This window comes from Malania oleifera, chromosome 1 (assembly GCF_029873635.1).
Source record: "Malania oleifera isolate guangnan ecotype guangnan chromosome 1, ASM2987363v1, whole genome shotgun sequence".
NCBI classification, from domain to species: domain Eukaryota; kingdom Viridiplantae; phylum Streptophyta; class Magnoliopsida; order Santalales; family Ximeniaceae; genus Malania; species Malania oleifera.
In genome coordinates, this window is record NC_080417.1 from 59519586 (window position 1) to 59537324 (window position 17739).

The 17739-nt window shown below is 37.7% G+C and overlaps 1 protein-coding gene across 1 annotated transcript in view; it reads left to right on the forward strand.

The window, feature by feature from the left end:
- Nucleotides 1–566: 566 nt before the first annotated feature.
- The window catches only part of LOC131150783 (DNA polymerase delta catalytic subunit), a 136719-nt gene continuing 119546 nt past the window's right edge, over nt 567–17739 (forward strand). Inside the window, exons 1-9 of the mRNA XM_058101742.1 lie at nt 567–945; nt 1045–1155; nt 2516–2622; nt 2786–2945; nt 3284–3479; nt 3595–3730; nt 3844–3981; nt 5090–5167; nt 13484–13575. Of these exons, the coding sequence (XP_057957725.1) occupies nt 669–945; nt 1045–1155; nt 2516–2622; nt 2786–2945; nt 3284–3479; nt 3595–3730; nt 3844–3981; nt 5090–5167; nt 13484–13575 (1295 nt within the window). The 5' untranslated portion in view covers nt 567–668. The remainder of the gene's footprint in view (nt 946–1044; nt 1156–2515; nt 2623–2785; nt 2946–3283; nt 3480–3594; nt 3731–3843; nt 3982–5089; nt 5168–13483; nt 13576–17739) is intronic.

Sequence of the window (17739 nt, forward strand, 5' to 3'; positions counted from 1 at the left end):
CTATTATTATTGTGCTTTTTCAACATAGATCATTATAATATTTGTAAACCATCATAATATTATATTATTGAGATATACACGTAAATATATATTAACCTAATAATTGTAATAATTTTTATTACTATTTTTCTAATAATGAGAATTTTTTTTCCTATTGAAATAAATTTCCATGAAAATTAAAGATTTGCTACAAGAAAAGATAAGCATTGAATATTGATGTGTAGAGGCAATTTTAATTCGTAAGGGGTTCTAAAATCTTATATAATGACTCCACTCAAATGTTGAAAATGTATTTTTATTTTTTAATTTAAGAAATAATTATAAAAAATAAACAAGACTTGAAGGACGTTTTAATTTGATGAGAAGAACCGTTACGGGTAATTATAAAAGCTAAAATTTTATTTTTAATTTTAAAAATAATTATTGAAAAAATAAACAGACGAAAAAGTAAAGTGGATTCGAGTGTTTTGAGCTTTAAAAAAGCGGATGAAGTTTGGAGAAATGGGAATCCAAATTTGAAGAGCACGTGGTGTGCATGTGACAACTCAACTGCAAAACCAAATTACCAAAACCATACATAAAACTGGCGGGAATGTCTCTCGATCTTCCCCCACCCTGGCTCCTGTCCGAACTCCGAAGAAGCACACAAGTGCCGCTGGGCCAGAACCATGAACAATGGCAACGTCAGGAAGCGTTCGGCACCGGCGCCTCCAGCAGCACCACCGCAGTCGTCTCCAGCTCAACAGCAACAGCAGAAGCACCGAGCAGCCATGGAAGACGAAGACCTCGACGAGGACGTATTCCTCGACGAAACCCTGTTGTCTGAGGACGAAGAGTCCCTCATTCTCCGCGACATCGAGGAACGTCAAGCTCTCGCCTCCCGCATTTCGAAGTGGAGACGCCCATCACTCTCTCAGTCTTATGTTTCTCAATCCCAGAGCATCAGTGAGTAGATGCAACTGCTTTCTGCAGCTAGGGTTTGCATATGTTGCTTTTAATTTAATTATTGACTTTCTTGGTTGTGTTTTTGGCTCTGGATTTTAGTTTTCCAACAATTGGAGATTGATTATGTGATTGGAGAGAGTCGCAAGGAGCTGATGCCGAATTTACGGGGGCCGGCTGCAATTATACGAATATTTGGAGTGACAAGGGAAGGTAAGCCTATTTTCCCCTCCAAAGTTGGACAATTCGAGTTTTTGCTCTCCGAGGCTATTTTTCTTGGCTCATCGAGTGCCATTTGCATTTCATGTGTACAGATAATTTTACTTTTCACCATTTCTCAGTATATGCTCGTGTGTAACACTGTTTTCACTTTGGCCCGTGGAAAGCTTTTCCAGGACATTTTCAAAACCTCCCCCCAAATTGTTGAATAATTGGGTTTGCTTTCCCCAATTGTTTGCTTCAATTGTCTCCAAATCATTAGTAGCAAACTAAATTATTTTGCAAAGTTCATGCTAATATAACTGAGAACAAATTATTTTGCTGTGTCAATAATTTTGGGAAAAAAAAAAAGAAAAGAGATAAGGCCCAGAGGCATGCACTGACTGTGCGCAGCTACCAGCTATTAGGTGTTATTCTGTTATAGCTTCAGTGTTTGAACAATGGCGATAGTGAGTTGGCGACAACATTCCCTCTATTTCAGCAGCAGGAACATTTGAACTTGAAGAATGGGGAATCTAGGTTAACTTGGTTGGGGCCTTACTACAGTATTACTATTTTATCATGCCCATATATTTAATGTATGTTAGTAGAAGACAACTTTTGTACAATGGTTTCATATTACATTTTAAGCCTTCAAGTCAAGCGTTTGGCTTTTAGGAATTTACAAAAGACATGGCAAAGTGCATTTAGAATTTTGGTTTGGTTTCTTTGGATCAGTTTGATTCTATTTTAGCTCTGGTTTTGGTTTTGACACAGGTTCAGTTAGTTTTGCTTTATGGATCGATTCAGTTCCATTTAGTCGGACAATCATGAACCAAATCACCTACAAGAACTGGAATCAAACCAAATATTTAAAAGAATGAACCAATTCAGTGCTTATTATTCTAGTTATCTTACAACTTGACAATCTGGGGCTGTTCTTCTGCAAAAGCTCTTCTATTGAAAGATGAAGCATTATTGCAATCATATTGCCTGAATACTTTTATTAGTTTTTTTTTTTCCCAATCAATTAATTTTAAATACTGCTTACAAATGTGCATTTGAGTCTCAATCAATGCCCAGCAATTTTACATTTTTATGTTCAGATTTAATCCTTTGTCACAACGCTAGTGGAATGATAGTTATATGATGTTGTACTATAACAACTTTTACAAAGTGCTTTTAGAATTCATTTAAAAGGACTTTTGGCATGTGGAAGGGTGAAAGTATATATGACATGATTTTATTTGGTGATGCTTGTGCATACACATGCACATATGCATATTCAATAGTTACATCTTGGTTTTATTCTGTGATATTGTATATCTTTCTTGGCCTTATAAGTTCAAGATATTTTACATTGGATAATTTATAGGACATAGTGTTTGCTGCCACGTTCATGGATTTGAGCCATATTTCTACATCAGCTGCCCTCCTGGAATGGGACCTGATGATATCTCCCATTTTCATCATATCCTTGAGGTATTTTGTTCCATCACCTGTAATCACCCATTTACATTCTTGTTTAATACATATATAAATGTGTGGATGCATGTACATACTTGTGTATATATATACATATGTATTTTTATATATGTACACACTTTTTAGGTTAATTAAATTGCTATTTTTGGTGGCGTGATAGGGGAGGATGAGGGAGGTGAACAGGAACAGTAAGGTTCCCCAGTTTGTTCGACGCATTGAAATTGTACAGAGAAAGAGCATTATGTATTACCAACAACAGAATTCTCAGCCTTTTCTCAAAGTTGTAGTTGCATTGCCAACAATGGTTACCAGCTGCCGCGGTAAAAGTCCAGATAACGCAGACTGCTCACACATTTACTCTAAAAAATTCTATTATTTGAATAAACTATATTAAAAAAAATTTAAATTGTCTAATTTGTGTTTAAATAATATTTCTTTTGTTGTCTTTCTGCTGTGTCCTATCTTCAAGATTCCTCCTTCCCCCCTGCAGTCATTGATGATTGTTCTATTATCGGGTCTCAATACGATAATATTTTGACATGCTTGTGATGTTTGTGTGGTCTCTTTTGTTTTTTTAATGCTTCTATCATGATTTCTGATTTAATGGAAATTTATTCTGCTATCTTGGTTTCTCTTTAACATATCTAGACTTTGTCAGGCATTCTTGATAGAGGAATACAAATTGATGGTTTTGGTATGAAGAGCTTCATGACGTATGAAAGCAATGTTCTTTTTGCTCTTCGTTTCATGATTGATTGCAACATTGTTGGTGGCAATTGGATTGAAGTTCCAGCTGGAAAATACAAGAAGACAATAAAGAATTTGTCATATTGCCAATTAGAGTTTGATTGCCTGTATCCTCATGCAAGTCATGGAATTATATTTCCTTTAGAGCTGTCTTCTTTTATGTCTTGTTAATATAAAAAAAATTTCCTTTTGGAAATTTCTTTCCTTAGCAGCCATCCTTAGGTATTCAGAATTGACCAGCCATGTCCCAGAAGGTGAATTCTCAAAAATGGCACCATTCCGTGTATTGAGTTTTGACATTGAGTGTGCAGGGCGCAAAGGTCTTTTTCCTGAGCCTACCCATGACCCCGTTATCCAGGTTTGACTTGAATCATTGCTGATCTTATTCCTTCGTTTTTTCCTCCTGAATTAAGATGTGTGGCAGTGATATTGTTTTACATTTTTAAAGGAAAATTTCTCATTTCATTTTAGGTGGCCAATCTTGTTACATTGCAAGGAGAAGACCAGCCATTTGTTCGAAATGTCATGACACTTAAGTCATGTTCTCCGATAGTTGGCGTTGATGTGATGTCATTTGACACAGAAAGAGAAGTCTTGCTAGCTTGGAGGGTACTTTATCTTTCTTGACACTGAAGAGAAGCTGTTCTTTTCTTTCTTTTGATATAAAAAGAAGCTATTTCATTAAAGAAGAGGAGTGTAAGAAAAGAAGAATAAGAAATCCTCCTATGGAGAAAAGAAAACAAAGAAGAAAAAATTACAATCAGAATAAAGCTATTTTTTGTTGTGTGTTTTGTTTCTGTGCCATCTATATTGTAGCTTCTAAAATCATTAGTACAGTTCATCTTCAAAAAGAATCATGTGTTTTTAGCCACCTATTGCACTTGATTCCTTTCAATGCTCACTGTTATGAACCTCACTGAATCAGTACTCCTATGCTCTGCATTTCTTGTTTTCTTTTCAACTATTGTGGAAATCAACCCTTTTTAAATAGTTTAATAAAGAGGCGTTATTATTGGAAAAGGTAGGAGTGCCACAAGAAGGGGAAATAACTGTGACTCTGACATTTAAGCCCAATAATTTAGGGACTTTCCATGCCGGATTTGTGTATGTTCTTTAGTCAGATAAATGTCTTCTATTTATTTCATTCAGTTTGGATCAGCAGATTGGTTTTTCAGTTGTCAAGACTGTCTACCCCATTTTCTCGACTTTATCATGGGTATATGCACGGGGATGCAACTGCTTCTGAAAACTCAATCTGGAAGTTACATGAATTCAGTTTTGTTAAACATATGGACATCATAGATAAGCATGAAAGCCTTTTTAGTTGAATGGAAATCTCAGCTCAATCCAAAGAAAAGTATGCTTAAGTTTGGCAGAATTGTTATGAATTGGTGGAACTATTCTTGGTTCCTCTATATAGAACGGTTTTTGCTATTGATTTCTGTTGTCATAGAATTTTATTGATTTTGGCAGACATCCATTTAGATCCATGTGATCCGATAACATTGTTGCATGTTTTTTATTGTAAGTTGTGGTAACTGTTGTTTGGACTCTTATTTACTTATTTGCTATCTTTTACTGGACAAGATTATAAATTGTCTTGTTTCCTGGGTCCCTGCTATGTAAAGGTGACAATCAGGTTCATGAGGCAGGAGAATTGATCCCTTAGTTTCTTTTACATATCTTTGTGAAGTCAATTAGCTGGTTGTGTTTGCAGGATTTTATACGGGAAGTGGACCCAGATATTATCATTGGTTATAACATCTGCAAATTTGATTTGCCATATCTTATTCAGGTGATATAATTTCCAAATGCACTGCAGCAGTAGTATTTTATTTTGATTTATAACATCTGAAAATTTGATTTTCCATTTCTCATTCTGGTAATATAATAATTTTTTCCATAAAAAAGAATAAAAAACATAACCAAAAGAGGAGCATAAGAAATCCTCCTAAGAAAGAAAAAGAACGAAGAAGAAAAAATTACAATCAAAATGACACAGCTGTCCAATCACGCTGTAAAACTGAAAACAAACCCTCTTAAAACACCCATCTGCCAAAGCCAATAGCAAAGCCAAATGTTGAATCCGATCCCAAAGCAAAGTTGAAGACATTTTTTTCCATGGAAAGGTATAAGCATTCCTCTCCAGCCAGATACCCCACAGCTTCACAACTCCAAACCATCTCCACTCCTACCAAGTCCCACAAAGGGAGTAGCCAACAAATCCTGCGCTGAATAAGGAATAACCCAACTCTCTCTAAATCTACCAAAAAGCTGATACCATACTCTCCATAAAAAAGGAACAGGGCAAAATGGGATGAGAACCAGATTCTAAACTATTGGAACAAAGGAAACACATATATTTAGATAAACCCTTGGAAAGCCTCCTACTTAGTGGCAGATTGTTGGTGTACTATTAAGAATAACCAACCAAGTAAAATCTTTAATATTTGAAGGAAATTTTGCCTTCCAAATGCATCCATAAAGCTCAAAATTCACGTTTACCTGAATCAACTGCCTGCATTGATATATGTCTTCAAAGTCCTACTCAACATCCCTAAACAACTTCACATTGGGATAGATAGGAGTTTTGGTTTAGCTCCTTGTACCCTAGACTCACTTAGCAAGTCCAAGTTATGTTTTATTTGAGATAGATTCAGCCCATCCTTGCACTGTATGATCTCAAATGCCAAGAAAGTAATGCAGAGTACCCAAATCTTTTATTTGAAATTTTTATCAAAGCCATTGCTTGACATTTGCATTCTCTGGTGATGATGATATCATCAATATGAACTACTTGAAGTGCCACACTTGTATCATTTTTGCAGTAAAGACTGAATGATTAGGGTAGCACTGGATAGAACCAAATGCATAGATCACCATGCTAAATGTCAAACCAAGCATGAAAAGACTTCTTAAGACTTGGCCTTATGCAACCTACATGCCTTACCATCCTCCCCTTGGCTAGAACACCTAGGAGGTTGCTCCTTGTATACCTCTTCTTACAAATTTTGAAGGCATTCTTGACATCTAACTAATATAAGGGCCAAATCAAAAGCCAATTTACTAGGACATCGTGGGTTGTATTCTTATTGCCCGTGTGTATTCTCTGCTTGTGAAAAAAATTATGTTGTTCCCTGTAGAGAATGAGAATGAATCAATTATATATTCAATTGTGTATTCTTTACATACTTGGGTCCCTATTTAACATGTACACAGAGAAGACACAACTTGTAGTTTAGCTTCGGTGGGGGGTCTCAATTTATAGCCTCTGGCTTGTGGCAAGATCTCATGGTAGGTGGTGGTGGCTCACCCACCATGGTAGGTGGCCGTCATTCACCAACCGTGGTCATCGTTCACACTGCTAGTCGTCATTCACCAACCGTGGCCGTCGTTCACACTGTCGGCCGTCATTTCACACTCCCCCTCAAGTTGGATCATAGATATTGATCATGTACAACTTGCAAATACACTCAAAGCTAGATCTCTGCAAACCCTTAGTGAAATTATCTGCTAATTGTTCTCTTGTAGGGATTTAGGTCATGCAAATTGTCCCCTTCTCAATTTTCTCCTTTATAAAATGCCTGTCCACTTCTATATATTTAGTCCTGTCGTGCTGAACAGGATTATGAGAAATACTTATGGCGGCTTTGTTGTCGCAATAGTGTTTGATGGGGAGCTCTACTGTGATGTGCAGTTCTTGCAAAAGTTTTTGTAACCATAGCCCTTCACACATCCCTTGTGCAACAGCTTTGAATTCAGTCTTGGCACTGCTTCTGGCTACCACACACTGCTTCTTAGTCCTCCATGTTACTAGATTTCCCTAAACATAGGTATAGTAGTCGGTAGTAGACCTTCTGTCTTTTGCTGATCCTGCCCAATCTGCATCCGTGTAGATCTCTACCTTCTTACTGTCACCTTTCTTGAAGAATAGTCCTCGCCCTGAAGAGCCTTTTAGATATCTGAGAATCTTATATACTGCTTCTAGGTGACTCTCCTTTGGTGAGTGCATGTGCGGACTAACCACACTGACAGCGAAGACAATGTCAGGTCTAGTGTGAGAGAGGTAGATCAATCTACCTACTAGTCTCTGATATCTCTCTCTATCCACAGGCGGCTTTCCTACGTCTTCCGTTCTTTTTCCTTGCTCGACAGGAGTATCACTTGGTTTACAACCAAGCATGCCAGTCTCGATCAAAAGGTCAAGTACATACTTTCTCTGGGAGACACTAATTCCCTTCCTTGATTTGGCGACCTCCATTCCCAGGAAATGTTGCATTTGACCCAGGTCTTTTACCTCAAACTCTGTGGCTAAGGTCTTCTTCAATCTCTCCACCTCTCTTGTGTTATCTCCAGTGAGAATGATGTCCTCAACGCACACAATCAGGATGGTCCTTCTTCTCTCATTGGACTGTTTGAAGAACATAGTGTGATCTGAATGTCCCTATCGGTATCCTTGATTCTTTATCACCTTTGCAAATCTATCAAACCACGCCCTCGATGATTGCTGGAGTCCATACAGGGATTTCTTCAATTTACACACTTTGGTTTCTTCTCCCTCCTTGCAAAATCCTGGTGGTAGCGTCATGAACACTTCTTCTTCTAGCTCACCATTCAGAAAAACATTCTTGATGTCAAACTGATGGAATGGCTACCCCAGGTTTGCTGCTAGGGATAAGAGAACCCGTATAGTGTTCAACTTTGCTACTGGTGAAAACGTCTCGTTGTAGTCAATACCATATGTCTGAGTGAACCCCTTTGCCACAAGGTGGGCTTTGTATCGTTCTACTGTGCCATCAGCCTTGTACTTTACTGTGAACACCCACTTACAGCCCATTGGTTTCTTCCCCCTTGGCAAAGTCATCACCTTCCAAGTTCCATTCTTTTTTAGTGCCCTTATCTCTTCCATCACTGCCTCTCTCCACTCTGGAATCTCCAAGGCTTCTTGAATGTCTTTAGGAATTTGGATTCCGTCAAAGTTAAAAGTAAAAGCACGACGGCATAAAGAGCATTGTAAGATACAAATTTTGAGATAGGGTGGAGAGTACATGAATGATGTTGTTTTCTAAGAGCAATGGGTAAGTCATGTTTTACCTGGTCGGGATTGGAGTTGGACTCATGAGGAGTTGGAACTATCACCAGTTCTAACTCTTTTGGTGCTTCGGAAGTGAGTGTCTCATTGGGCTTCGATTTTGGCCTCCTTGAGTACACAAGTGTTTCCCTATTTGTTTGTATTTCCGCATCGCCCCCTGAGCTTAAGTTTCCTTCTGTACTAGGTGAAGGAGCGGATATAAGGTATGGAGTGGTCTCAAAAACAACAATATCGAAGTAGTCTGAGTTTGAGGGTCGAGCTTTACTCAAGGACTCCCTTTGAAGCAAGTAGTAGGGCGTATGTTCAAAGAAGGTGACATCCAGGCTAACATAGAGTTTCTGGGAGATCGGGTCATAGCATTTGTAACCCTTATGTGTGGGAGAGTAACCAAGAAAGATACCTTTAAGTGCTTTGGGATCCAATTTGTTTCGCTTAGGCGCGTGAATGTGGACAAATACAGTGGACCCAAAGACTCGAAGCGGAAGATGTGAGCCGAGCCTAGAATTGGGAAAAGCCTCTTGGAGTTTTTTGGAGCGGAGTTGCAAGAGATAAGACTCTACTAGGCATTCGGTTAATGAGGTATGTGGCTCTCAAAATTGAGTCACCCCAAAATTTTGTTGGCATGTGAGAGGTGAACAACAGGGCTCGAGCAACTTCAAGGATATGTTGATTTTTTCGTTCAGCAACCCCATTTTGTTGAGGGGTGTCAATGCTAGAGCTTTGATGGATAATACCATTCTCTTGAAGATACGTGCCCAAGGTGTGATTGAAATACTCAGTACCATTGTTAGTACGAAGGATTTGGATTTTTGTGTGAAACTGGGTTTGTATCATAGAGTGAAAATTCATGAAGACTGATCGAACCTTAGTTTTATCAGTCAGTAAATATATCCAACACAGACGAGTGTGATCATCAATAAAAGTAATAAACCATTTTGTATGTGTCCCATTAGGAGTACGAGAAGGTCCCCATCGATCACTTTGAATCAGACTAAATGGCATGGATGGTTTATACTGAGATCTAGGAAAAGTAGGAGGATGGTGTTTGGCAAGTTCACACACTTCACACTGAAAATTCAAGGCAATTTTTTTCGAACATATTGAAGGAAATAAGTGCTGCAAATACTGAAAACTAGGATGTCCCATTCTTTTGTGCCATAACCAAAGTTCACTTTCCCTAGGACTAGATGCAGAATTACAAACAGTAGGAGGACACAGTCCATTCACATTAACTTTGTCGAAGTAGTAGAGCCTATCACATTCCTTAGCATTGCCAATCGTCTTCCCCGATGATAGGTCCTGAAAGACACAATGAGAGGGTAGGGATTTGGCTGAGCAATTAGACTGTTTGGTTAATTGACTAATAGATAGCAAATTGCATGATAAATTAGGAACATGGAGGATAGATTCAAGAGTAATAGATTCAGAAATACGAATACTCCCTTTGCTAGCGACAGGGGATAGAGTCCCATATGCAATTTTGACTTTTAAATTACTAGCACAAGGTGAGTATGTTGAAAATAAATGATGAACATTGGTCATATGGTTAGATGCATTAGAGTCAATAATCCAAGGGGTAAAATGAGGAGCGGTACTAAGGGCTGTCAAAAAAGTACCTTTGTGGGCTAAAGAGCCAGAGGACATAGTATTAGTGGACTAACCCGAGGCTTGGAAATTGGAAAATAGCTCATGTTTTTTCGCAAGTTGGTCGGAATTAAATCCCCCAGTAGAAGCTGTCGGGCCTTGGGCTTTTGTGGGTATTTTTTTTTTGCTTGGGTTTCGATGGAGGCCTGATGACCATGGGCTTTATTTGGCTGTCTGGGCTTCCAATCCGCAGGCTTGCCATGTAAGGTCCAGCAGGTGTCTTTAGTATGACTTGTATTTTTGCAATGCTCACAATAGGGCCTTTTAGACTATTTTGGGCTGGATCCAGTGTGAGGCCTACGGGTTATAAGAGCTAATGCCTCGGGCCCAGACTTGTTTTGCTCCTTCAACATCACGTTCCTCCGACTTTCCTCACGCCGAACCTCAGAGAAGACTTCTTGATTGGAGGGTAGCGGCCAGCGACCTAGAATCCTGCTCCTCACGTCGTCAAGCTCTCGGTTCAGCCCTGCCAAAAACTCAAATACTCTCTCGTTCTCCATCTTCTTCTTGAAACGTACACTGTCACCTATGCATTCCCATTCCTCTTCGCAGTTGAGATCGAGTTCTTGCCAAAGTCCGAGCATCTCGGTGTAGTATTTTGTGACTTCCTAGTCTCCATGCTTTGTTTGCCATAGCCGTGTCTTCAACTCAAAAATTTGGGAAGCATTTTCAGCATCGGAGTATGTCTCACGCACCACATCCCACACGTCCTTTGCCGTCGGGAGAAACAGGTACGTTTTGCTAATGATTGGCTTCATAGAGTTTATCTAGCATGACGTTATCAAAGAGTTCTTAGACTGCCATTTCTGGGATGCCACTGCATCGGTAGGAGGTGGTTGTGGAGTCTCGCTAGTAAGAAAGCCAAGCTTTCCCTTACCGTCGATAACGAGCTTGATTGACTGTGCCCATTCTCTATAATTCTTACCATTGAATTTTTCAATAGTAAGATGGAGTGGGGAATTCTCGAATATGCCGGCTAAGCCCATGGAGGAGGAGGTTATCTCCTACTCCTTCCTGGGTTGCCGACTGGTTGGACTCATGGCCGTCTTCTTTTTGGGCAGCCATGGATTGCTTAGGGTTTTAGAGTAACCCGAGCTCTGATACCATGTAGAGAATGAGAATGAATCAAATGTATATTCTTTACATACTTGGGTCCCTATTTAACATGTACACAGAATAAAATATGGAAAAACAGAAGAGGACACAACTTGCAGTTGAGAAGTGTAGTTTAGCTTCGGTGGGGGGGGCGGGGTCTCAATTTATAGCCTAAGGCTTGTGGCAAGATCTCATGGTAAGTGGTGGTGGCTCACCCACCATGGTAGGTGTCGGTGGCTCACCTACCATGGTAGGTAGCTGTCATTCACCAACCGTGGCTGTCGTTCACACTGCTGGCCGTCATTCACCAACCGTGGTTGTCATTCACATAGCTGGCCGTCATTCCACATTCCCTTTGGTGGGTGTTGCACCATTTGTTTGTTTCTCCCGTGTAGCTTTCTGACCACCCTTCCACTGAGCAACATACCTAGGAGGTTGCTCCACGTATACCTCTTCTTGGCACATCTTTATAAGGCATTCTTCACATCGAGCTGATATAAGGGCCAAATCAGGGCCAATTTACTAGGAGGTCCTTATTCTTGTTGCGCATGTTCATTGTCTGCTTGTCAAAGAATTATGTTGTTCCCCATGGTGCGTATTGTGCATTGTTTGTTTATTTCTCCACGTGCAGCCAGGCTGCATGTGCAGGGGAATGTTAATGCTTGATATACATTAAGCTATTAGGTTTAGTGGTTGTTAACAGCTGTGAAATACACCTCCAAACTCTCAAGGAACATCTTATCCCCATATTTGCATCTCACCCATTCTCTTACATGCCAAATTTTCTTTTAATAATTTTTATGCCAAATGAAATTATCCTTAAGGGAAACTGCCAGAACCATTTACCCAGAAAAGTAATATTTTTGGACACCAAATTACCATGACTAAAAGCCTCCTCTCCCTTGGGCCTATACATGACTTCCCAACAAACCAAATGATCCCCTTCTTCTCTCCAACTCCAGCCCGAGGAATTCTCTCATTACTCTCAATTCTCGTAGTACCACTACATGGACTCTAAAAATGGACAGTTAATAAAAAAGGATGCTAAAGAGACAAGCTTGAATGAGTGTAAATTAATACAACAACCTCAAGAAAAAGAGCACCCTCCACCCATCAAGCTTGGACATCTTTTCCTCTCCAGGAGCCCAAAACCCAATAGACTAGGATTACCCCCCAAAGGAACTCTAAATAAGTCAAATTCCACTCTAAAATACCATACCCTACTAAAGAGGATCATTCAAGTTAATACCAGCTATCCCACTCTTCCCCAAATTTATTTTCAAACCTGAAGCTCTTTCAATAAGTTGTAAGATAGTGCATTTGAAAAACTCATTATCTTCTAAGAAAAAAATTGTAACCCTCTCTCAAAATGATCTAAGACAGCAACAGAGAAAGAGGAGATAAAGAGACAGGCAGATTAGAAATATGGAGATGAGAGAGAGTAAACAATAAGAGACTGAAAGAAAGAGAGAAATTGATGTAGGACATCAACTGACACTAACAGAGAGAAAGATAATTGAAGGGTAGAAACATAGAGAAGAAGAGAAGATGAAGAAAGAAGGAAGAAGGGAGAAAAAGTGAGAAACAGCCAAGCAGAATAGAAGGTTAGAGGCAGAAGTTAGAGACAGAAGTTACAGAATAGAAACAGAACAGAAAGAGAAACAGGAAGGGAGAAGGAAAGAAGGAGAAGAAAAGAGTACTCTGAGAGACTGTGGTGAGGGGGAGGAAATACGCAAGGCTCAATTAATCATAAAAAAGAGTTCTTATTCTTACTTTGATTTTTCGAATTTTTATTTGTTTCATTAGTTTATTTTTTTCCGAATTTTTCCAGAATTTTGTTGGAGAAATCTTATTCTTCTTTTGTAAATTCTTCTCTTATCATGAAATTTCATCTTTTGTTATAAAAAAGTTGCTTATTCTTACATAATAAACCTATATATAGGCAATTAAGAAAGCAATAAAGCTATTAAAATTTCAAAATAAGCCCAAAACTGAAAAATATGTTAAAAAAACCTAGAGTGATTAGAAGTTACTGAAATAAACTTCCTAAATTTTAAATTTTCAGAAATATGATCGCCTAGAATTATCTGCAAGCAATCTCTCCATCACAAAAAATCTTCATGATCTTCAGTGAATATAATTTCTCAGTGCACTATAAAAGAAATGATTTTTAATTTGTTTTTAAATTTATTTGAGCTAAAAATTCTCTGGATTTTTTTTAAGTGATATTTAGGACTAAGCTAATTTGAGGTTTTCTGTTTTTCGTTTTCCCGATTACAGAGAGCTGAAGCGTTAGGAATAGCAGAATTTCCTATACTGGGCCGCATCAGAAGCAGTAGGGTCCGTGTAAAAGATACAACTTTTTCCTCAAGGTTATGTTTTTATGACTATATATTAGCGGTAGCAGTAGCATGGCATTAATAATTGTTATTGTTATTTTGATATTTATTAAAAAATTACTATTATTTAGACATCATTATATCTCTGATGCAGACTGAATGGCGCAGGAGAAATTAACAGGAAAATAAAAGAAAAAATAAAGAGAAATAAATCAGCAAATAAAATTGAAATTAAAGGAAAAGGAGAAATTAGGCAAAACACAATTAGGAGTCTCACTTTCAATAATGCAAGCGATCCTAAGTGTTGCATGACAGAGCATTTCTATAGGCTTTTCTCCTAAAAACTAAATGAGGAGGCAAAAAAAAGGAATGGAATCAAATCTCTAAAAACTGAAAAAATTACAAAGTAAATCTGCCAAATGAAATCCTAATTCATGCTTTGGCTTATTGTACACACAAAAATGCTACCCTGCGTGGTTCCTGTTATCTCCCCTGGGTGGGGAAACGCGCTTCTAGCAAGGAAAGACAGATGTACTGCCCTGAGATATCTGGATTAAGGTGATGCAACTCATCCTTGGTAACCCATGTTGAGTTGGAAGTAAGGTGACCTGTCCACTTCATGAGCTATTGTTTGTAACTACCATGTGTAGGTGCGACATGCACATATTCTAAAATAATCTATAGCACTATGAATGGATGGAAGTAGATGACACAGAAGAACAGGAATTGGAGTTGATGGAGGAGTTGCTTGACGAGGATGAGACATCTGCATGCACAAAAGGAGGCTTGAATGTGCCTCGGTTCAGCGTTAAGTCCTCAATGTTGAAATTAAGGCTAATGCTCATAGCAGATGGTAGTTAATTATGAGTAACAGCAGAATTAAGGTCAGGATGGGTTGATGTAGGCATGGTTTTAAATAACGGCCGTTACGTAGCGTAATGGCCGATACGTAACGGAAATCAGAGGGCCCGAAACCGATACGGGCCGATATTGCGGTTCGGAAAAAATTCACTGTCGTAACGGCACGTAACGGCCGATACTCCAACGTTACATGTCGTAATGTCCGTTACGGACTGTTACATGGCCGACAGGTAGCATATTCGCTGAAGGGCAGCAGGCAGCAACGCTGCTTTCCCCCTCTCCCCAGTCCCCACACCCATCTGCCATTCAAAGGGTAAAAAGGAAAGTTACAAACTGACCTTGAAAATTTGTTGGCCTTCGGCAATAAGAAGGCTTCGAAGCCTGAGAGTGAGCACACCGAGGCTACCGAGCAGATCTACTCAGAATTGCAGACTTGCAGTTCCACTGTTCCAGGCTTCCAGTTCCAGCAACTTGGCGAGTCACCGGCGACGGCGAAAGGTCTGCAGCAGCTCCGCCAGTCGTCGCAGTCGGCACCTTCCTCCGCCAGTCGTCGCAGTCGGCACCTTCCTCCGCCAGTCGTCGCAGTCGCACCAGCCAGCCTCTCGATTTCAGCTTCGGAGGCTCGGAGCTTGGAGTCATCGCTGGCTTGCTGCTTTGTGCTTCGCTCCTTCGACTGTTCGAGGCTCCTCTGAGTTCCCTCGAATCCCTCCCCACTCTCGGTCTGACTCGACTACAGGCCTCAGCGTATGAGACACTCTAACACCCACAACACTTTTCATTATGTTTTTTTTGTTTTTTAAATTATATTTTGTTGTACCACAGCCCTTTTCATTCTGTTTATTTTTTTAAATTATATTTTGTTGTAAAATAGGTTTGTTAAATTGAATTAAAAAAAAAGTAATTTAATAGAGTAAAAAATTAGAAATCATTAATAATTATGTAAAATAAAATTTTCTTAATTTATAAATATTTTAATTGTATTATATTTTTTGAAAGATAATTATGAAAATTAATTCCATGACATAGCAAGCAATTATTAATATTATATAATTAATATTTTTTAAGGTTAGTAAATAATTAATATTTACCAATAATAATTGAAGCCTTTTTTATAATAATATTTGAATATCAATAATCCACTACTGCATTCACCATCTAAACAAAGCATTAAAATAATGTATGTACACAAGACATCCATGTGATGACATTTTATATTATCTAGGCTTAATTGAGCTCTATTTTTCACCATTCTTAAAGAATTCCAAGGAATACTCTGCACAATTATTATAATATTTAGTCTTAGGATTTGCCAAACTTATAGAAATAAAATTAATTCATGGCACCAATTGGCTAACATACTATTTATGTCAGCTGGATAAAGTGGTCATTTTGATAAAGAAGATATCATATTCACTCCCATCTATTGAAAAAATATTAAATAATATTCATATTATAAAAGAAAAAAAAATTAAATAACATCTGTCACCCATTTTATGTTACATGTGTATCTACTTGCCATTTCTTGAGTAGGTTGACCCTGTTTATTAATATTTTTAAGTTTTAAAACATTATTTTGACCTTAAATTTAAAATTAGGTAAAATAAATGTTTACATCTATTTTTGTTTTTAGTTATCAAATAAAGTAAAAATTAATAACTTAATAAAAAAAAAATTAATCTAATAGTTAATACATTAATAAATTTGATTTTTACTAATTACTACTGGAATTTGTAGAAAAATTTAATTTTAATCCATATACTGAGAAAATGTTTAAAAAATTAAATAGTCAATTTGTAATGTATGGATCTCTATTTGTGATGCTATGATGTATATGAAAGTAGAGCAAAAATCTTTTCACCTGTTAATTTCTTATAGTTATAAATGAAAATAAAATCAAGCTATAAAAAATAATGAAAATATCTTTTTAAAGATAAAGGAATATATTTTTTTTGTAATAAAATATCTAATATTTTATAATTTTGTTTATTTAAATATAAAAATAATAAACATTACTTATTATTTTTAATCAAATATTATACTTAGTTTTACGTAATAAGTATTTAAAATTAGGACTATTTAGTACTTATTATTTAATATTTACTAAATTACTAATTATATTATTCCTGTCATTGTAGGAAGGTTGTAAGTTGTAACTTTGTATTTTCTTTATATTTTGTGTAGAGATCATCAAATTAAGTCTATCAATATGTCACGTGATAGAGGAAATGAAAACTTACCTAGTGAAGATATTGGATGGCATTTTGGTACTGTGGTAGACGGTAATAGACATGTTATTATGTGTAAGTTATGTGGGAAGATAATCAAAGGGGGCATTACACGCTTGAAACAACACTTGGCACATAAAAAGGGTCAAGTAGCTGGATGCTCAAATGTGACCACACAAGTAAGAGAACAAATGATGAAACATCTACAACAGTATGCTGAGAAGAAAAGAGATAAACAAAAAAGGCAAGAAGAAGCAGAAGCCCAAATTAGAGGAGATTTTGAGAATTTGAGCGATGAAGAAGACTTGGAAGAAGAAAGTATGAGATTTGCTCGACAAGAAAGCATGCGATCACAACAACAATGGGAAGATAGACAAAGATTTCGAGCAAGAACAACTGGAAGGGGTAATATTTATGAAGAGGGAGGTGGCTCTGGCAGTGGTGCTACCAGTTGTTTCAATAGAGCAGGTGCTCGATCTTATAGTGGTCGAGAAGCTGGAGGTAGTGGACGACAATGGATCAATCCTGATGCCCCTGAAGCTAGACTAAAGGCAATGGATCCTATTTTAGAAAGAAGCAAGAGTGCGAAACAACCAAAACTCAACACAAAGTTACTGAAAGGTTTAAGAAGTAAATTAGGAAAAGCGGTTGGAAAATTCCTAATTTATAATCGGATTCCAGCGAATGTAGCTGACTCTCCATTTATGCAGCCTATGCTTGATATTGCTGCAGAGGTTGGAAAGGGGGTGAAGGGTCCATCACCCTATGAGATATCTGAAATTTATTTGGAGCAAGAGTATCAAGAAATGAAAAATTATATAGCTTCTTTTGCTGGAATTTGGAAGGAAAGAGGTGTAACACTTATGTGTGATGGTTGGTCAGGACCAACTAGAAAACACATTATAAACTTTTTAGTTTATTGCGATAGAGGCACCGTGTTTCATAAATCAGTTGATGCCTCTGATGTGCCAAGCAGAACAGCTGAATATTATTTCAGGTAATTTTCTAATTTTAATTGTATATGCAAATAGTATTATGGACTTGCATGTTTTTAATTAAATAGTAGTAATTATTGAATCTATAATTTCATTTCAGATTAATGGATGAGGTG